A 20,318-nucleotide genomic window follows, 5' to 3' on the forward strand; every position below is an offset into this window, starting at 1 on the left:
CCATAGCAACCAGGGGACTCCGTCTCCCTGAGTGACATCAGGAGGGAAAAGAGAGGTGCATGGATGTAGGTCTGTTGTGAGGTATACATGTGTGGGGTCACAGCGTCACATGACCCGTGCACACATTATGTCGGCAGCAGAGCGGTGGCGGTCCATGGATAGTAGTTTTATTGCCATAGCGACCAACCGGAGAGTTCCCAGGTATGTAAATGAGACACAGAAAGCGCTCCACGTTAGATGCTTCAAACAGCCAATCAGTGGCAAGAATCGCAGGACCATGGAGGGGGTGGGAAACTGCAGCCCTGCAGCTTCTCCCTAAAGTACGAACGTTTTATTTTTCGACACGACAAAGTACAGTATTTTCTTATAAATGTATTGTTTGGTGGGATACCGGGAGGGTTCCTGTCATTTATAAAGCCGTTTCCTGCTGTTTCTATACACATTATCGGGGCTTTTAGGGCTGTAGAACCCTGCGATACCCTCATACCCAGCAAACATTCTGACCTCCTAGAAAAGAGGGGCATCAGGGGAGGAGAGAGGGGCATCAGGGGTTTGGGGCAAAGAGGGACTGGCCGAACTAAGCCGGGGTAAGTGGCAGCTACGGTTGTCGCTCTGCTTTGACAGTCTCCAGCTGCGGCGGCCTCCCCGTTGCTATGGTAACAGCTGGCTCCCCTTGCCTTTGCCTTTCGCGGAGAAGGCGGGGATCCGGCTTTCTGGTCCTCCTCAGGACCCGTCTTGTGACGTACTTCCGGAATCGGCAGCCGGCAGGAAGCAGCGGACATGGTGAGTGGGCATCTTTCTAAACCTTGGGTAGAACTGCTGGGCAAGGGGCAGCAATAGGGCTGGCCTCCTCGGGGGGTATCTCTGTAGGGGCAGTTAGTGCGGGTCTGTTCTGGTGGGGGAGCCCGGTCTCACCGTGCTGGTGTATTTACCTCCTCTCCCGGTAGCACATACCGCCCATGGTGCAGTAACTGACCGTTCTGTCAGTATGAGGGGGCATATGAGGATTCGGGGTCCTTCTGACCCTGACTTTATATGTGTGGGGTGATGGAGCAGGGGTGCTGTCAGGGTTACTTCGGGGCAAAAGAAGCCCCTTGTACCCAGCAGGAAGGCCGCACATCATCTCATGTTTACAGCTTGTAGAGACAGAAGCTCAAAGTAACACAAAGGGCCCTGCTGGTCATTATTAATATTATTATTAGTAGTAGTATTATCTTAATAATAAAGATATTACTATTTTTATTATATCTTCTTATTATTGTCATAATCCTTTGAGGGATATTTGCCCCACACATATTGCTGGGGCATTTGCTTTTATTCTGCCCAAGGTTTTTATGTTTAGTATAAAGTTTTGTACTCCTACGTTTTTCCTTGGATTTTGTAAAAATAGTTAAAACATCAGCGTCACCGCGTGGCAGGCGTGCCAGACACATATAGTACCTGTCACTAGGATGCCCCCTTATATGCGTCCCGGTATATACTCCCGTGTTCTGTATGTGCATGCCATCGCCAACGCAGGACACTGGGGGCAGATACCCACAAATACAACTGGGGGGGGCATCAAAAGCACAACGTGGGCTCAAAGCAAGTTTTTTTTATTAGTCAATAAACTTTATTTAACATTTAAATTAACCAAATATTATCATGCCAGTGTTTCCCATATTCAAGAATCACGCCCAAGCTTAAAAAAGAATAACCGTTTAGGTTCCACCGGCTGTGGAAATAAACGCCAGAGACCCGGCCTTGCGTTAAACCGGCTTAATATGAAAGTTTTTGTTTTTCCCCTGCTTGTTGTCGGAGAATAGGAAGTCTTTATTCCAGAATAAAATTCCAGTTCATCCATTCTTCTTTCCTCACAGCCAGCAGCCTCCTGCCCCAGTCGTAGTAAATACACACTTATATAGGGCAGTTCGCAGAAACAGTGACAGCTTCAGTATTGGATGGGAACGTTTTAGATCCTTTCTGAAGTTATTTTATGTCTGGTGGTGCTAACTAAAATGTCTAAGGGGACAATTGGTGTGAGAAGAGATGGATTGTGTCCGCTTGCACATGCTTCGTCTGTCATTAACCTTGGATTATTTTCATTATTTTATTTCAGGGTCAAAGTCAGAGTGGCGGACACGGGCCTGGAGGTGGCAAAAAAGATGACAAGGTATAAAAATGTATTATTCTTTAATCTCTTGGAATAAATGAAAGGGACCCGTTTAGTAAATACCTTGTTCTAAAAACTGTTAATGCTCTTTATGGAAAAGAATACCTATTCTGTATTAACCGACCTCTCTGGCTATACTCAGCCTGAATCTAAGATATGCAAAACGTTTCCCATCACTCCTGTTCTCCAAAGCTCCCTGTATTTTAAAATGCATTAAGACTATCCATTCTAATGTAGTATTTGTATTGTATATTGTACGCACTTTGACTTATCTGTATTGGATTTAAGGACAAGAAGAAGAAATATGAGCCCCCTGTACCAACCCGAGTGGGCAAGAAGAAAAAGAAGACAAAAGGTCCAGATGCAGCTAGCAAACTGCCCCTTGGTAAGTGTGACAAATAACTCTCAGGGTACTTAGAACTGTGCTTAGTGAATCGTCCCCAGATTTTGGCAGTTGGCTAATTTCGGTTACTGTTTATCTTTCAAAAGCAGTCCCTTTGTCCGCTTACTGCACCAGTTTTTAACGATATATTATTAACAATGATATCCCCTTGTTGTCTAATACATGGCCTCTCTTCTCCCACAGTGACTCCTCATACGCAGTGCAGACTGAAGCTGTTGAAACTGGAGAGAATCAAAGATTACCTACTCATGGAGGAAGAGTTCATCAGGAACCAGGAACAGATGAAGCCCCTGGAGGAGAAGCAGGAGGTGATACAGACAGGGGATGCTCTCTGAGTCTGTTTCGCTGACTTGTGTGATTAGGAATTGATCAAATCATTTGTCCTGACGCAGCCAGGAGTTAGTGAGCGGCTTCATCTAATTGAAGTTTGTCATTTACAATGAAAATAATTCTGATGAATGTATTAGGGAAGGGTCCTCTCTGTTAGTAGGATAAACTATAATATGTTGTTCTTATGACCTTTGCAGGAAGAGAGGTCAAAGGTCGATGACCTGCGAGGAACCCCCATGTCTGTTGGCACTCTGGAGGAGATCATTGATGATAATCACGCTATAGTTTCAACATCCGTAGGATCCGAGCACTATGTCAGTATCCTGTCTTTCGTAGACAAGGATCTCCTGGAACCCGGATGCTCCGTGTTACTCAACCACAAGGTGAGGGTTGGGCGATGCTAGGAATAAGTGGACATCTTCCGGTTCTCGTGCATGGCAGGTGCCGTCTTAAGCAAGTGTAAACAGCAGAAATAACCTGATTAATACTGTCTTTGTTTTCTCTCAGGTTCATGCTGTGATCGGGGTTCTCATGGATGACACTGATCCCTTGGTGACAGTCATGAAGGTAGAGAAAGCACCTCAGGAAACATACGCGGATATAGGAGGACTGGATAACCAGATCCAGGAGATCAAGGTACTATAGGCTAGCGCCGTGCAGTCATTTCACACAATGCTAGGGCCTGCCGTGACACTCGCTTGGGCAGGGGTATTAGTAGCATAATCTGATGGCTTTATCATACTCCTTACACTGGGGAAGCATTGAGTATGGTACTGCTGGTGATTTTCTGGGTATTGTGTTCATTAGGAGTCTGTGGAGCTTCCCCTCACCCACCCAGAGTATTACGAGGAGATGGGCATCAAGCCACCCAAAGGTGTCATCCTCTATGGCCCTCCCGGGACAGGTACGTTGTTTGAAGGATACAGGAGATCCCTGTTTTGACGCTCTAACATTATACTTTATTTCTTAATTAGTTGTAATTGATCTGCCCCCATTGATGATGCATTTGTTTTTATCTGTAGGTAAGACCCTGCTGGCCAAAGCTGTAGCAAACCAAACATCTGCCACCTTTTTGAGGGTCGTGGGCTCGGAGCTCATTCAGAAATACCTGGGAGACGGCCCCAAGCTTGTTCGGGAGCTGTTTCGCGTGGCCGAGGAGCACGCCCCGTCCATTGTATTTATTGATGAAATCGATGCCATCGGTACAAAAAGGTGATTGGCAACTTTACTTTCCACGGGCATCGAAATGTTTGGTCTTATACCGTTTTACTAGCAGAGTAAAAATAATCTATAAATTAATAGTGGACACGGTTAAAGGCTCTTTTTCTTGTCTTGGATCTGAATGGGTCACTGTATATTGTCCTGTCCTCTCCTATAGATACGACTCAAACTCCGGCGGAGAGCGCGAGATTCAGAGGACCATGTTGGAGCTTCTGAACCAGCTGGATGGGTTTGACTCGAGAGGAGACGTCAAAGTAATAATGGCCACAAACAGGATAGAGACTCTTGACCCGGCCTTAATTAGACCAGGTACGAACGGACCACCTAGCATTGGCAAACGGCGCCGGGTATACTTCTATCCTTCATTTTTCATTCGCCATGTTTATACTTATTTGGTTTTGTTTGTTCCTTTAATTCAGGACGAATTGACAGAAAAATTGAGTTTCCTCTCCCTGACGAGAAGACTAAGAAGAGAATCTTCCAGATTCACACGAGTCGCATGACCCTGGCAGACGATGTTACCTTAGATGATTTAATTATGGCGAAAGATGATCTCTCTGGGGCAGATATAAAAGTAAGACTCTTACCTTTCAATAGCAGGACGTCCCCACAAGACCCCGGCTTGATGTTTGATTTATTTATTTTTTTACCTGCCATATGAACTAAATTTGTGTGTTTTTTAATCTGTGATCTGAGGCCAAACATCAAACTCTGCTATACTAATACAGGCGGTCTATTTCTCCTCACGCGGCTGAATCTGATAACCTTGATGTCTCTTTGCAGGCCATATGCACGGAAGCTGGCCTCATGGCCCTCAGAGAGAGGAGAATGAAAGTAACCAACGAAGATTTCAAGAAATCAAAAGAAAACGTCCTCTACAAGAAGCAGGAGGGAACCCCCGAGGGGCTTTATCTGTAAACGTTATTTTTTTTTCTTGTATATTTTTTTATTTCATGTGAAAGGGGAAGGTTTTCTGTTAACGTGGGAAGAAAAACATGCAGTCTCTTCCACGTCCAGAGTCACGGCTGAGCCAGCCTACCTGTCCCCGTGGAAGCACCGTTAACGGATATTGCCTGCTGTAAAAGCGGCCGGGTAAATATTCAGCGTGTGATACCTGGCATAAGGGTGTTTCATTAAGCAAATTATCGGCTGGGACTGGTGTTAAGTATTAGCGTTTTCAAAATAAAACTATTCGATGAATCCATCTGTGTGATTACTGAGAGACTTAATGAATCAACGCATGCTTTATCAGGTAAAGCGGTTACACATCACATATACAGACAAGAAAAACTTTAACTTTATTTTAATCATAAAAGTAGCGCAGGCCTTCTCTGTGCGCCAGATGATAATCGCCCAGCTCCTGGCCCTGGGGGGAAAAAAATATATATTAATGCAAAATAAGTTTTATATGATCTAACCTGCTCAGCGTGGGAAGTGTCTCAGGAGCAGGGTTAGAGTCATTAGTATTTGGAAAAAGGTGCAGAATCCTAGCCCATGTACCCCTGAGCTCTTACCCTTCACCAAGCTAGGGACCTCTGTATTTATTCCATCCACCACAAGCTAAATATCCTAGAACCAGCCCAAAGCCACACATGTACCCGGAGTATCTCACCTCAATGACTTCAAACTGAATTCGCTCTTGTTCTGCTTTTCTCTGGACTACAACCTGTAAGAGAATCAAATTCCGCACATTTAATATAAGTGTTTACACATTAGTCCAGTTTCCATCCCGTACGGCTAAACTTCCCCGCCGCAGTACTGAATACCTGTTTACGAGATAAGCCGGAGGGGTTTGGCTAAGGGTGACATGAAGCACGTATCGGACATACCTGTACGTGAAGCACGTATCGGAAGCACATACAGTATAGTTCCTGGCTTTAGAGCAAGGCGAGGTTTGTGTAGCTCTGCCTTTGCACCCCATACTTACAAACACTGCGATCCCTGTGAGGATGGCCAGAGCTATAATGATGATTATCGCTGCGAATCCGGGGGAGATGGTCTTCATGTTGATGCGAGGGGGCTCGTTGTCAAAGAACAGAACGCGGATGGAATCCCGATCCACCTCCAGGCTGCGGCCGCCCAGGGAAACGGCAAATTTATTCTGCTTTAGCTGCGGAGAGGACCGGCGGTTGAACTAAATCTCATAATAGGGTGAAGAGGCAAGTCGGTGACCGTCCGATAACCCAGTTGGGTCAACTTAATACAACTTGGAACTTCGGGAATAGCTGCTGCTCCCCTACGTCACGCTATCGGGAGAGCAGGCTAAAACAAAAAAAAACAGAGTCCTTACAACTCGATACGTACGTCTCTCTCAATGTAATAAGCGGCCGTGGCGATGTCGACCAGCTCTTTCGTTCCATTCATACAAAACAATTTCATGGTGATATCGTGCGTGGCTTCATGAACCTGCGTCGGGAAAAGCACATCATTTAACGGCAGTCGAGAGGCGCTCGACACATTCACAACCATCATTATTACCCCGCGTGTCCACATTCTGACCCTTCTTACATACAACTGTAACTTTATCTACTGAAGAGAGATGCTTGCTATGCCATGGGCGTCTAAAGAGGACACGTCGGTCTCTTTTTAAGAACAGCTTCTATGACGACGACTGTAAACCCTCTGCGTAGATGCTGTGCGCGTTAATTTTAGACCAAAAAATGTGCCAAAGACACACAAGGTTGAGCAACACAAAAGGGTTAAAATCAGATGCGGGTGGTACTCAGTACTCACTGTTATTTGCAGGATCTGTGGGGGTTTTTGGATGAAGTGCGACACTTTGCTGACCAGACTCCTGAAACAGACCAATCACGCGACCATCAGAGAAATGATAAAAGCCTCCTATGGGGTATTACACAGAGCTTTGGGGTCAATTTGGGTGGAGAAGAGCAAACAGGTGGCCCGGAGCGGCCCCTGAATGGGTGCGGAGGGAGCGTTGAGCCGACTCACCTGCGCAGATCCTCCTCTCTCCCTTTGAGAAATGCAAATTCTGCTTTGAAGCCGAAATCGATCTGGATCAGACTGAAAGGTAAAAAAACACAACCGGTAACCCTGCCTCCGCTCGGCCGTACATTGCGCAGGACACTTGGACACGTTGGCGTTATACTCACTGCACCGGGACCAGCTTGTCGCACTTTGGGTCATCCCCGGTCTTATCTGTGACCCGGACGCCGGCGCTGTCCACGCACCAGCACAGGTTGGAGTCCTCGTCGCACTGCTTAGCCTTGAAGGCCCCGCTTTCTTCACATTTGGGGTCATAAACGCTGTCCACCTCCAGCCGGCCGCGTCGGGGCCGACTTTCTCCACTTCGGCTCTTGTGAAGCATCTCAAGGTGCATGAGACGACACTTTGGGGTCACTGCAGGGCGAGAGCGGACAGTTACACAAACATCAAGCGACAAGAAACGTCATAATAAATGGGCTAAACACCCAACGCGTTTCGCAGCTCTCCTTCAGTCATAGGCGAAAGGTCAGGCCTGGGTTAAAAATGTCTCTGTCCAGCAGTTAAATAGTTTCCCCGATAGACTAAGTCTGTAGAACAGAGTAAGATGTAGAGCACCACGTGGTGCATTCCGCAGAACACTCACGCTGGTTACAATCCACCGTCACGTTGTCGTATCCGCTGTAAACGGCCTCGCAGGTCCCGCAGCGATTTAAATGGCAGGTGACATATTCGTTATACAGGCAGGACGCGTCTTCGCAGACCTCGTGGTATTCACAGTCCTCGTGAGCCGGCAGAGCGTCCGGACATTCATCGTCTGAGGGGAGAGAAACAGCGTCTGGCCGACGGCAGGAACCCTGTGACCTCACTGGCAGCGTTAGAGCTCGGCGCGCCCCGGATGACATCACTAGCAGAGATTTTCACCCTCAAACCGTATCTTTTGTGTGTAAAGCCGCTTCCTATTTATATTTATGGGGTCGCATTTGGCGATGTGTTATTGACACGCATATCATTGTTAGTCTTCCATTTAGAATTTGCATGCCGGGGGGTGTTTAGCGATTACGCAGGGGGGCCACTCACTCTCAAAAGCTATACAAAGTCCGCATGACACAAGAACAGACTCACCTGGAACCGACGAGACCCTTAGGAGAGACCCCACGAGCAACACGGAAAGAACGGTCGCGAGAAAAAGACTTTTATCCATGTGGATTCCCACCAAGGAGTAGAATTGCGGTCCTCGCTCGCTCCGATCGTTCGCAGTCTGACCCTCACGGAGACTGTTCCGGACGGGTGAAGGCGAGGTTTGCCATTATACCCAGAGGCCAAACGCCGTGAGAGCGCATATCTTAAACGAGAGGGAGGCTGCTGGCGCCCAGGGACGGGGGGCGCATTAAGAAAACTCCTACATGCATAACAATGGCCAATAATATCACCGGTGGAAAGAAGATATGAGTATTGAGTACCCACAGGCCAATATCAATAAAAAAAACTCTGACGTTTACATAAGAATATTTTTTATTAACAATCTAGGTCTTTTTCTGAAAAATTAAGGATCTCATAAAAAACATATATATATAAATATATATATATAAATAACATAAATTCTTTCTGAGGTCAAGGAGGTTTCCGGATTAATCCTCCAAAAGGAGATCCAGCTCCTCCAGAGGCACCCGGATCCTCAACTCCTTTTCCATCATGAGGTCAGCGATCTCGTTGAGATGGTCTGGGAAATACTCTGCGGCGTCCAGATACAGCACCTGAGAGAGCAGAGGAACCGATAAAGTAATTGGGTGACCCCAAAAATATATCTTTAAAATAGTCCTGAGTCGCGGTAGATATGAGGTCCCCTCAATGAGTTCAACATATCGGACTGAAAATAACCGGTGAGTTATACCAGTCACAGAGTGGGGCCAATCCACGTCTTTCCTCCACCTATTACCCCATCCAATATCCTACCACCAGAGGGAGGCCTCATCCAGCTCCTTCTCACCCAATCGCTGATATACAGTACAGATACATCTTAAATCGATGAAGGGAGAAGAAGGTCTGTTTGTACGAGGACGGAGTGAGGCGTAAGCAGGACTCGGTCTCGAGCTATACGGATCACACCTTCCGTGTAGAGAGTAACTTTGATCTCACCTTGGCCCACGGACAGTTCTGTATCGCCTTGTAGAACAGCCCTCTGCTCCGCTCCCGATGTCCCAAAGAAACCTTCACAGAAGCAGAACAGAAAACACCGTCAGGACCCTCAGCCGCCAGGAGAACAGACAAGAACAGAGAATCCGTTACAGTTATCAGGAGCACAGGGCAGAAGCAATTCTTTTCACCGTGAATCCATCTGCATTATTCTGGCCCCTCGGAGGACGTCCGCTAAAGGGCAGAGCCACAGGGACAGCCTCCCCCTGCGGCCAATCGTGAGACAAAGTGTGGCTGGAGGCTCCGCCCTTTTGCAGATGTGCTCTGGGAGTCCTGGTTAACGAGGTCTGAGAGCAAGAAGAAGCGGATAAAGAAAGAAGAGAGAAGAACAAGAAGAGACGAGTTGTGGGAAAGGAGATGCGGAAACGGAAGGTAAGGACACATTGAGAGAGCGCGTGAGAGAGAGCGTGAGAGAGAGAGACAGAGTGCAAGGGAGTGAATAAGAGTGAAAGTGCGAAAGAGAGTGCGAGAGTGTGAATAAGAGTGAGAGTGCGAAAGAGACAGTGTGAGAGAGTGAATAAGAGTGAGTGAGAGTTTAAAAAAAATAAAAAACGAAATGCAAACGTAAATTCTGAGCTCTCTGGGGTCTCTGCTTGTTTTCGGACATTCGGATGCACAGGTCTAGTTCAAGATAGAAACACTCACATAGTATAATGAATAGAAGCCCTGGGTATGTTTTTGGGTTTGGAACCAGCTCTCTGGGTTTACACGGGTAAAGCTCATCTTCCTGTATCCCCCCCCTTACCGTAAAGCACAGGTACATGCGCCACAGCAGCAGGCATCGGGAACCGTGTTCTGTGCGAAGCGAGTGTTCAAACAGGGCCTTGATGCGATTCGACAGACCGGTTTCCGGGAAGACGGAGTGAATCTCAACCAGATTTACCCTGCAAGAACAAGGCATAGCCGTGAGCGAAACGCGTCAGCCAAGTATTAATGTGTTTCAGGCAAACTGTGAGCTTGTAAAGCCCCGCACTGAGAAGAATCCATCTAAACAAACTATTGGTAGTAAAAAAAACATGGGTGAAAAAAAAAAATATATAAAAATATTTAAAGGAAAGAGTTTATTTTACCGCTGTGCGGAGTCAATCAGCTCCTTCCTCTGCTGTTCGGCCCGTATGGCAAACAGGAGCGGTTCCAGCGCTTTCGTCATCCTCCGGACGCCGTCCAGGTATCTCCGGGCCCGGCTGGCAACGTGGAATTTGTTCTCAGTCTGGAGGTACATTCTCCACAGTGACGTGTTGGTGGGGCACAGCTTTAAGGCGGCCATCAGAGCCTCTCTGAGTGGGGTAAGAGGGTACACGCTGGCCCTGGTGTGGTACCGGAGCAGATTGGCGCGCATGACCGCGATATCCTGCAGAGTGCTCTGGGAGCCCTGCGCTTCTCCTTGGTGTGCAGCAGGGGGCAGACACGAGCTGGAGATTTGTACCAATAAAGCGAGAGCTGCATCAATGCCCACAGTGAGATACTGGAACAGCGTAAAACAGCCATAGAAACAGCGCGTTCCGGGCGTCTGGGGGCGTTTCAGGCAGTCTTCCACAGCGTGATCGTAAGCCTTGCGAGCTCTCAGGATGCGAAGAGCTTGCACCGGGCCGCTGAAGGGAGCATACGGGGAACTTTCAGCAAGACTCGTCAGAACGTGGACGGCCCGAGAGCCGGCGCCTCCGTCCGGACACCCCAGCTTTTCCCCTTCCAGTTCTGCGTACAGGAGGCAGAGGCCACAGAGCTCCGGGTCTTGTAACCCTTTGCCCCCTGCTGAACCGATTGCAACATCAAACACCTTCCTGGCATCGTCCAAGTTGCCGAGAAGCCACTCCAGTAGCGCGTACTCCTTCCATAGGGCCAAGCAGTTCCGGTTCGAAGCCTCTTTCAGCAAAGCCTTGGCCAGGCGTTTGCTCCGCTTGCCCTGACACTTCAGCTTCCTTTTATTCGTTGTTTGGAGGTATGAGACCACCTGCCCACGGGAAGAAAAAAAAATGTTACAATAACATTAAATCTCACAATAAGGCACCATCTCCCTCTTTACATTTCCTAATATCTTCCTCCTGTCCAGATAGATTGTGTGTTATCTTCTGTTATATACCATCCATCTCAGCCTCTAACACTAGAGGGTCAGAGGCTGAGATGGAACGGAAGGAAATTTTACTTTACTGAGATGGTGCTAGATAAGAGGAACAGCCTCCCAGCAGAAGTGGTAGAGGGTAATACAGCGAGGGTATTAAACATGCATGGGATAGACATACGGCTCCTGAATCTAAGACGAGACCAACGACTGATTAAGGTTTGAGTATTTACAGCAGGAGAAATGGAAGACTAGACGGGGGCCGAATGGGGCCGATCTACTGGATTCTGGGTTTCTTTATTAGTGCAAGTCATAAACCGTCCTTTTTTGAAAGTGTATTATTAGGGATTTCTGTAGAAACAATATATATATATATACCGTATTGGCTCGGATATAGGCCGCCCCCTAAAAGTTTGGTGCTTTTTTAAAGAAAAAGTTTTTTTAATAGACATGCTGCCACTCTGTCCCCCCCCCCGAGATATGCTGCCACTGCCCCCCCCTGAGATATGCTGCCACTCTTCCCCCCCCCCGAGATATGCTGCCACTGTCCTCCTCTCCCCCCCCCTGAGATATGCTGCCACTCTGCCCCCCCCCCCTCGACTTACCAGAGCAGACTCCTGGGTGTCTTGCGGGGCCGGCGGGGGACATCTACGCAATACGCGTATACAACTTATATACGTATAGCGTAGATGTCCCCCGCCGGCCCCGCAAGACACCCGGGAGTCTGCTCTGGTAAGTCTTGGGGGCAGAGGTAAAACGCATCGTGCGGACGGTCACCGGCAGCGGCGATGCAAGCGTAAACAACCTCCGCTGCCGGCACGTCTGCGCGATGCGCTTAGACAACCTCCCATACCGGCTCTCCCCCCCGTGGGAATTCCTGGCAAGGGAGATTGGTAAAGCACACCGAGCAGACGTGCCGGCAGCGGAGGTCGTTCACGCGCATGGCCGCTGCTGGTGACCGTCCGCACGATGCGCTTAGACAACCTCCCGTACCGGCTCTCCCCCCCGTGGAAAGTGCCGGCAGGGGAGGCTGTCTGAGCGTATCGGGGAGTAGGATACGGGTCCTCTGCACCGCTGCGGGGGATCTGTATCCTAACCCTGCTGCCTGCCCGGGCGCTAGACCCCGGATATATAGGGGAAAAAAGTGCAGCCTATATTCGGGCCAATACGGTATTATTTAACAAGCAACATTATAACTGAGGCTTCTTGCTGGCAGAGAGTCGCCGGCTCCTGAAGCATCGCCAATGTTGAAGATATACCTGACGATAATACTGGTGGAGATAATATCATTTTATAAAGATAAGGAAACTTTTTTGGTCTAAAGGGTAAAGTCAGTATTAAACTGCTCGCCACATAGCGCTCTTGACCCGGAAGCGGCGGCTGCTTTAGCCGTAGCCGGTGTTGGCTTCTTGCTCGAGCGACGGTGCCCCAGTGTGACGCGTTCGCTTACGCCGAAGGGTTCACGTTTCGTACGAATGAACGGATACCTTGGATATTTCATACCGCAGCCAGTAGACCGACAGTTTCACCTTCTCCTCTCCTTGGAAAAGTGAAAGCGCAGACTGGAAGACATTTTGTATGAAGTCTTCTCCTTCCTTGGACTGACCCACCAGTCGCCTGCCCCGGGTCATGGTGTCCAAGTGACCGACGGTGCAAACCCCTGACCCTGGCGGCTTGAATGAGGTCAGCAGCCTCTCATATGGAGGAATGGGGTCAAAGATGGAAGGTTCGTCCAGAAAGAGGTAGAGGCAAGACTCGGGGAGACGAGACCCGCAGGGGACCCCAAGGAACTGCAGGAAGGAGAGGATCAGCTGGAACTGGAGACCGGGGCTGGAGATTCTAAACAGGGACGGACCGAGATCATCAAACAGCACCTGAGGACACAGCAGGGAAACTCGGTAATTAGGAGAACGTGAGACCACAAAACTTACTGACACTCAAATGGTTTATATGATTACTACAGAAGTATATGAAACACCTTTTACCCGTTTTGCAAATAACTGCGGTCGTTATCTGTATATCCGTGTTCAGATCTCGCTGTAACGTCGCGGTGACAGTAACGGCATCGGGGTGACTTCCGATAATTCTCACCTGTCTCTCTGGATCCTCACAATCCTCCTCGGTCTGCTTTTTGGCAGGATCGGGTCGCCACGGCAACCAGTGGCGAAATTCCCTCGAGCACTCTACATCCAGCCAGATCTCATGCCTGGGACGGTCTTTGTCTTTAATGTCAAATTCCTCGTCCGCTTCATCCTCGTCATCCTCGTCTGTAGACAAAAGTAACACAGACAGACTCACCGAGACATCAAACTTTACAATCAGTCCTAGAGAGCCCTTTAAATCCCTAAAATATAGAAACCCGAAATAAAACATCAAACCCACAGGAAAAGTCCGAGGGGGGGGGGGGGAGAGTACCTACAAACTGACACCGGTACTCCATACATCAATAGAATCGTTTATAAAGAAGCAATTATAAATATTACAATGTAACCATTTTAAATGGGTTATTTTTATAAATCATACTATATTCTGTCTTATTAAATTAAAAATGGTTAGAAAATAAAAAAAAAAAAGGAAAACATGCAACTAAATTGGTCTCTTCTAAATCTAATATTAATATTTTGATCAGTCTCGCTGTTAAAGACACCGGGGCCATAAAAGAGTATCTTGTTTTAGGAAGAAAGACCCAAGTTTTCATTTGCATTATGAAAATCCCTGCTGAGATATATATACTGTAGTCTGCCTTGCATGTCAGGGGTTAATGTCTTTTTGGCAGCTCGTGCCGGGGTGCAATGCGACAGATCGTTAGCGAAGCCGCTGCCGCAGGTAACAGGAGCTGACAGACGAGATGAATGGTCTACAGCAGCGAGCAGATAAATATATGTCTGGCCTCTCCGGGGACCGGAACGTGCGAATAGGATTACCCAGGTTATTGATGGTGACCCAGCCGCCACGTTCCTGCTGCTTCATCCAGGAGCGCCAGCCCTTGGCACCTTTCTCACCAAAACGCGATTCCCCGCTGTCCCAAAATGGCTCAAAAAATTGCACCTGGGAATAAATGGGAGAAAAAATAATTAAAAGAAGTCTTGATGGCAGTCACCAGGGTCCTACAGAAATTCCTACTAGGTAAGAAAGTGTTAAATACCACTTTCAGGGCTCCTGCCACAACACAGCCAGACCGTATACACGTTAGCGCCATGGCATTTAACCCTTAGCCTGCCTGGCTTATTCACATCCGCTGCATCCAAATGTTTACAAGCCGCCAGTTGATCTGTCTGCCTCTAACTGTTAGAATTCTATGCCTGAGCGATGAAGAACGCGATAAACGTATTTAATGGACACGGCTGGGGGTCTTTGGGGTTGACGATTAACGTCATGAAGCTCGTCACCTTAACACATCTAATTCACCAATACGTCAGGGTCGGAATAAGCGGAAGAGACGCCAGCATCACTGGTAGAGCCTTCCACATACGTGCACACGGGTCCCACCAGACCCCAGCTGGAGTGTTTGCCAAGGTGTGTTGGAGCTGGTAGGGGGGCAAATAGGGATTCTGCAGATTCCACCCATGCATTTGCAAGAGGGAACAGAGACCTCTCACTTATCATATGATTTAAAGTACATATGATGGCTGGAGTGTCCCTTTAAATCGATTCCCAGCTCTGCCCAAAGCCAGGGGTTCCGGCTGCTGTAAATACCTGTTCTCTGCTGCTCATGTCTTTCACGCTGTCCGGCTTATAGAGCGTAAACTCAATGAGTGCCTGGAACAGGGACACAGCTTTCTCCGTATGGCCGGCCTGCCGTAGGAAATGGCATTGCTGGATAAAAATATCTGAGAGGAACGGGGGAAAGAAGAAAATGAGGCCAGATGGTTACCAAGCAACGGAAAAGGTTTTTTCATAAAAATAAAAAAAAAGAATCCCAAAAACTGGAGCTTAGGAAAATTGTACACATTTTTTTTTTTTTTGTTATGCATTTATTACTGAGAGGGTGGTAGATAAGTGCAACAGCCTCTCAGCAGAAGTGGTAAAGGGTAATACAGCGAGGGTATTAAACACGCATGGGTTAGACATACGGCTCCTGAATCTAAGACGAGACCAACAACTGATTAAGGTTTGAGTCTTTACAGCAGGAGAAACGGGCGACTAGACGGGGGCCGAATGGGGCTGATGAAGGAAGGCTCTCGTGGGTGCGCTTCCCTTAATGTTACAGTAGGTGGCGCTGATGGCTGTTTTACATTTTTATTTAAACAGGACCATTTATCATAAATTGCCCGGAATAAGGTACAGGTTTCACCTCTGGGGTAATGCTTGTTTCTGGGGAGCTGATAAAATTAAATAAGGTTGGCAGAGCAAAAATCAGAGCTGTTTTCAAAATGTCAATTTTCTTAGGTGGTTTAGGATATTAAACAGTATTTGAATGATATGTCTGAATATCGGCACGCATTTAGTCGGCGGGGACGGGTCACTCACCGAACATGCTGCGTTCAGTGCCTGGCAGGGCTGGGTGAGACTGCATGCTGCCGTCCAGCACTGCTGCCAACGTACTGAGACACTTCCCAAAAACAGCGTTCATCTTGGACGTGGTGAAGGTGCTGAACTGGCTTTGGGAGAAGCGCAGATATTGCTGCCAGAGCTGCGGGTCATTGGGGTGCAAGAAAACCAGTTTCTGCCATTCCTTCAGCATAGCGGGCGCTTCCCAGAACTCTGCGCACACCTTCAGTCTGGCGGTCTTCAGCTCTGTGCTGCCCAGGTTGCTCTCGATGGCTCTCTCCAGGATGGACAATTTCTTCTCCAGAAGCGGCTTCACCGACATCCGGTGGCTGTCCAGCTCTCCCTCGCTGGTGGAATACATGCTCGGGTGGCTGATCAGTTCATCCTTTAAGGAGAGAGCGATGGGAATATCAAATTTAAGGTTCTGAATTAGAGCAGAAAGCAGCCAATGGGAGATAAGCAGGGCAGAGATTCAATCTCTCATTGGTTGCTCACAGTTTTGTCCACTTTAAAAACTGCTTGTTTGTTTTTTTCCCCATTTGTTTTTCAGATATAAAAAGAGAACACAACAAAGACGCATCAAGTAAGAGGAAGAGTACCTGGAAGGAGACAAAATCCATCCACGTCTGAACGTCTGTTGGGTTTTCCCGGATTCTCTTGTTGTAGTCCTCTATCCTCCCCAGAATGCCGCTGTCTCTGGGTGCCGGCTGCGGACAGTCTTCTTTGCGATTCCCTTTTCCTTCCAGCCACAGGGCGGTAGATGAATCATATACCCCGAGAGGGTTTACCCGGCTGGTGGGAACAGAGGAGGAACCGGGAGCATCCGGGTCACCGTGCGTTACGGGTATAAAATCCGGCACTTCTGATCCTGCTCCATCATGGTGTGAAGACACCAGCTCTCCGGGACACCGGAAGTCATGCACGGCGACTTTAGAGAAAAATCGTACCCTTTTCACCTGTTTGGGTTGCTTCTTATCGCCTGGTGTATTCTCCCAAACTATCTGCTGCTTCTTACGGTCGATCCCAAGGCAGGAGTTCCCTTTCCGCTTGTATCTAAGCGACAAAATACACCAAGAACAGTCTTATTCAGATAATCGGGTAACGAAAAAAATAAATTTGGGTATAATTTGCTACAAACTGTACATATTAAGAACCTGGATGAAACGACAGCAAGCAAAATTCTGGTACAAATCAAAGACCAAAGATTTGAAATTAATAAATAGAGTCGGGTCAGACTCTGCTTATTGAGACATTAATCAACATTATAGGAGAGCAGAAGGACTGGTGATTTATAGTCCAGCTGTTCAGGACTCACATCATTTATTGAATTAATCAAGAGTCCCCTTGTGGGGAGAGCGCCACTTAATAAAAGTTAGAAATAACACACGAGCATTTAAAGCAACATTTCCGTAGATTGTAGCGAATGTGAGAATAACTCCAGAGTTTCGTGGCCTATAAAGCTACTTGTGTAGGTTTGTATTCCCCGGAACGTATCCCTAACACCATATAGCTAGAATTCTTCCCGCCTATGTGTTCTCCAAACTTCAGGGAAATAATGTTTGGCGTTGTATGTAGATAAGCCGGGGACGGCACATCTTCATATCATATAGAAAAACACTCTGATGCAGATTGTACATTTACTTGGGGATCGTAACCGCTGCCTCGCAATGGGGTTTGAAATCGCAGGTCTGGAAACTTGGTGGACAATTAAAGAAGCCTTTTGTACATCTTTTTCAGTAGTTTATAGATCTGAAAAAGTACTGAAAAAAAGACGAAGGCTAAAACGGCCTAAGCAGCGCTTGGCATTAACCCTAACCTGTGCAGCATACACTCTGAGACGTGTGTCTGGCATCTGCCCGGCCCGCTCTACCATGGAAGTCTTTGAGGCTTGTGCGCTGCCAGCGGATGCCGCCTTACCTTGCAATGTCCCCTCTGTACAGAGACTTGTACTGCCAGTTTGCAGGGTCGCCTTTCTTGTCGATGATGAATGTCTCCTCGGTCCCAGACTGGGTCTCATCCAACCATCGCCAAACTCCAGAGGCTGATATCTGAGAGTCCTGCCTGATAGAGAGTAGTCGTGTTACCACCCATAACATTACACTCGATAGAAACCTGCTGCGTTAACGTTGCCTTTCTTGCAGGGGGCTTATGTTTAGTCGGGACATGGCTAGCACGGTCCATCAAGATCAGTTAGGCCCCCACTTTCCCATCAGCATAAAAAACTCTCTTCCCATGGTACCCTCCACAGCCCTCCATTCAATATGTCAATATATGTCATTATTAAACTAGAGCTTTATAATGCTTGTTAACCCGGGACTTGTGGAATTACTACCCCAGATCCCCTGTGTACCTCTGCGCAGGTTCACTTTCTGCCTTCCTTGTGCCCGAGACGGTTTCAGAGTCGCTGCTGCTCCTACCAACATCATCTTCATCGCTGCTGTGCTTTCTCTTCTTCGAGTGGCTTTTTTTTTTCTTTTTTTTCTTCTTTTTCTTTTTCTTTGACGTCTTAGAATCCCCCTCGCTTTCCGCTGACAGCTCCGGCTCGGACGGACTCCTGCAGGGAACAATGGCCGTCACTTTAACATCCCAGCAGTAAATACTGACAAACAACTTACCTTCAGAGGGATTATATAATAATATTATATAATATGTATTAATAATAATAACAATAGTAATAATAATAATAAAAATAAAATAATAATAATAATAATTTAAAAATGCATTCCACAAAGGAAAGTCTTTTGGAATATAGAAAAGTCCTAATTATGTACCTTACAGGTGTGATACATTAATTTTATACAACAGGGATGTTTGACCACCAGAGGCCAGAAAACAAGCGACAGGAAATTACTGGAGAACAGAGCGAATAAGAACAAAAATTGGAGGTTTTACAAAGAATTTCACGTCCTGACAGATTTCGAAAGGCAACCAATCACAGGACAGACGCCTTAGAAACGGACTGATTGGTGGCCTTCGGATAAGGAAACATAAAGTGGTCCAGACGTGTTAGCTGTACTTAAAACGTATCTGCATTTGGCCTTTTACATAGTTATTGGTTACACTACAGATCATCTAAACGGCTGATGGAGTAAATACCTAGATCCGCGGACCATAGGCTGGTGGTCGGCCTGCAGAGCGCGCTGGTGCAGAGACACGGCATCCTCCGTGCAGAAGCTTTTATTTGTCAGCCAGTCCAAATCTGTGGAGAGAGGAAGGTGGGAGACGATCAGTAACATGAGCTCTTAAAACCCACAGCTCTACGCGCGACCCAGAACAACGTCCCCCGATGTCATTACCCCCTTCACAACAAAACGCTGCCATTTAACCCCTTCAATGGGGGTTCACTCCCATCACTCCTGTGTTCCAATGGCACGTTGTGTTTGCTGATCCATGTATAGGTTTAAAAGGCTACATGATGGTTAAAAAAAACCTTTTGCAATTATGTTACAGACAGAAATTTCCTTGGTTTCCATGGAAACAGCTCAGTGATCCCAAACCTTTGGACCGTAGTGTGTGTGTGTATGTGTGTATATATATATATATATATATATATATATATATATATACACACACACACATACATACATACATACATATTTTTTTTACTTTTTCAGCACCGTAAACACTAAGTAGCTTTTTAGTGTCTATGTCAATAACCTATAGGCGGTTATTACACTGCTTGTGTGTCACGTGACAATCATGAGTCCCCAATAAAAATCATTAAAAAAATCAGTCAAGATTTTTCGTGATTAAACGCTTTCTGAGGAGGGTCTGCGTATTTGTTTCTGATGCTGTATTTGGTTATTAAAGTGTTAAATTCAGCAGAGTAAGTGGAGCAGCAGCTTTAGTAGCTGCCTATGGTCAGTATGATGTCACCATTACAAATTTTATTCAAACAATGACGGTTAAACGCGCATAACTGATGTCTGATGGCCAGTGAGCTCACGTTTGGTTTACCCATGAAATGTAAGACTGAGGTCCCTGAAATGTTTTTTTTTTCTGCACGATTTAAGGGTTAATCTCTCTGCCCCCCCCCAGGAGCAGGGCATTCCTGGCAAGGGTCTCACCTGTGCGTGCAGGAGCCGAGCTGTCGCTGCTGCAGCCTGCAAAAGCTGGAAACAGCGCCATTTCTCCGCCGCTGTCAACGAGCGCGTCGCAGCCAATGCACGTCACGCATACACCACAACATCCTTCGCCGAACTACATTTCCCAGCATGCGGTTAGGCGCTATCGCTGAACTAATCTAGCGGCTAAACTGGCGTGCATGCTGGGAAATGTAGTCCACACATGTCCTCTGCAGCTTAATGTGGTACACTGTATTAACTGCATAGCAACCAAAATATCCCCTGTGGCCATTACTTTTTTTTATCACTTTGGCGACCATTTGCCCCTAGCTGGTGGCCACACTAAATTTCTGAAACCATCTTTTTTATTTTAAATGCCATGAAAGGTTATGATGCCTTTTACCAGATATATTTTTATAGTTATATTTTTTTATAGTTATTTATTTATAGAGTCATGTCAGC

General features: G+C 47.1%; 3 protein-coding genes across 3 annotated transcripts; 1 reads left to right on the plus strand and 2 right to left on the minus strand.

Moving 5' to 3' along the window:
- The first annotated feature begins 2,766 nt into the window (after positions 1-2,766).
- On the plus strand, positions 2,767-5,024 carry LOC149271715 (26S proteasome regulatory subunit 4-like). The gene is made up of 8 exons (XM_089507179.1): positions 2,767-2,863; positions 3,083-3,268; positions 3,393-3,521; positions 3,693-3,789; positions 3,908-4,097; positions 4,264-4,415; positions 4,526-4,680; positions 4,890-5,024. Exons 1-8 carry the CDS (start codon positions 2,804-2,806, stop codon positions 5,022-5,024), a joined length of 1,104 nt encoding a protein of 367 aa, XP_089363305.1. The 5' UTR covers positions 2,767-2,803.
- A 385-nt stretch (positions 5,025-5,409) lies between these two features.
- On the minus strand, positions 5,410-7,951 carry LOC149271716 (epithelial cell adhesion molecule-like). Its single transcript, XM_089507183.1, has 8 exons — positions 7,693-7,951; positions 7,217-7,463; positions 7,056-7,127; positions 6,840-6,900; positions 6,411-6,512; positions 6,034-6,216; positions 5,719-5,772; positions 5,410-5,472 (listed from the first exon to the last, which is right to left on the minus strand). Exons 1-8 carry the CDS (start codon positions 7,949-7,951, stop codon positions 5,410-5,412), a joined length of 1,041 nt encoding a protein of 346 aa, XP_089363309.1.
- Positions 7,952-8,677: 726 nt separating this feature from the next.
- Positions 8,678-19,920, minus strand: LOC149271717 (nuclear exosome regulator NRDE2-like). Its single transcript, XM_089507184.1, has 14 exons — positions 19,860-19,920; positions 18,889-18,991; positions 18,143-18,346; positions 17,710-17,853; positions 16,392-16,845; positions 15,772-16,177; positions 14,998-15,131; positions 14,226-14,349; positions 13,393-13,568; positions 12,789-13,175; positions 10,313-11,193; positions 9,988-10,126; positions 9,186-9,257; positions 8,678-8,803 (listed from the first exon to the last, which is right to left on the minus strand). Exons 1-14 carry the CDS (start codon positions 19,918-19,920, stop codon positions 8,678-8,680), a joined length of 3,411 nt encoding a protein of 1,136 aa, XP_089363310.1.
- Positions 19,921-20,318: the final 398 nt, after the last annotated feature.

The sequence above is a fragment of the Sceloporus occidentalis genome, unplaced genomic scaffold (genome assembly GCF_023333645.1).
Source record: "Sceloporus occidentalis isolate IW3139 unplaced genomic scaffold, rSceOcc1.0.p SCAF_471, whole genome shotgun sequence".
Classification (NCBI taxonomy): Eukaryota; Metazoa; Chordata; class Lepidosauria; order Squamata; family Phrynosomatidae; genus Sceloporus; species Sceloporus occidentalis.

Bases quoted from the DNA above. Each gene is read 5' to 3' on its own strand.
- LOC149271715 (XM_089507179.1), top strand. From the start codon at position 2,804: ATGGAGGAAGAGTTCATCAGGAACCAGGAACAGATGAAGCCCCTGGAG. The intron at 3,269-3,392 runs GTGAGGGTTGGG...GTTTTCTCTCAG, and splicing joins CCGTGTTACTCAACCACAAG to GTTCATGCTGTGATCGGGGT. The intron at 4,681-4,889 runs GTAAGACTCTTA...GTCTCTTTGCAG, and splicing joins TCTCTGGGGCAGATATAAAA to GCCATATGCACGGAAGCTGG.
- LOC149271717 (XM_089507184.1), bottom strand. From the start codon at position 19,920: ATGGCGCTGTTTCCAGCTTTTGCAGGCTGCAGCAGCGACAGCTCGGCT. The intron at 18,347-18,888 runs GTATTTACTCCA...TGTTCCCTGCAG, and splicing joins CCTATGGTCCGCGGATCTAG to GAGTCCGTCCGAGCCGGAGC. The intron at 15,132-15,771 runs GTGAGTGACCCG...CGTTCCTCTCAG, and splicing joins CACTGAACGCAGCATGTTCG to ATATTTTTATCCAGCAATGC.
- LOC149271716 (XM_089507183.1), bottom strand. From the start codon at position 7,951: ATGTCATCCGGGGCGCGCCGAGCTCTAACGCTGCCAGTGAGGTCACAG. The intron at 7,128-7,216 runs GTGAGTATAACG...TTTACCTTTCAG, and splicing joins GACAAGCTGGTCCCGGTGCA to TCTGATCCAGATCGATTTCG. The intron at 5,473-5,718 runs GTGAGATACTCC...TTTTCCCCCCAG, and splicing joins TTCAGTTTGAAGTCATTGAG to GGCCAGGAGCTGGGCGATTA.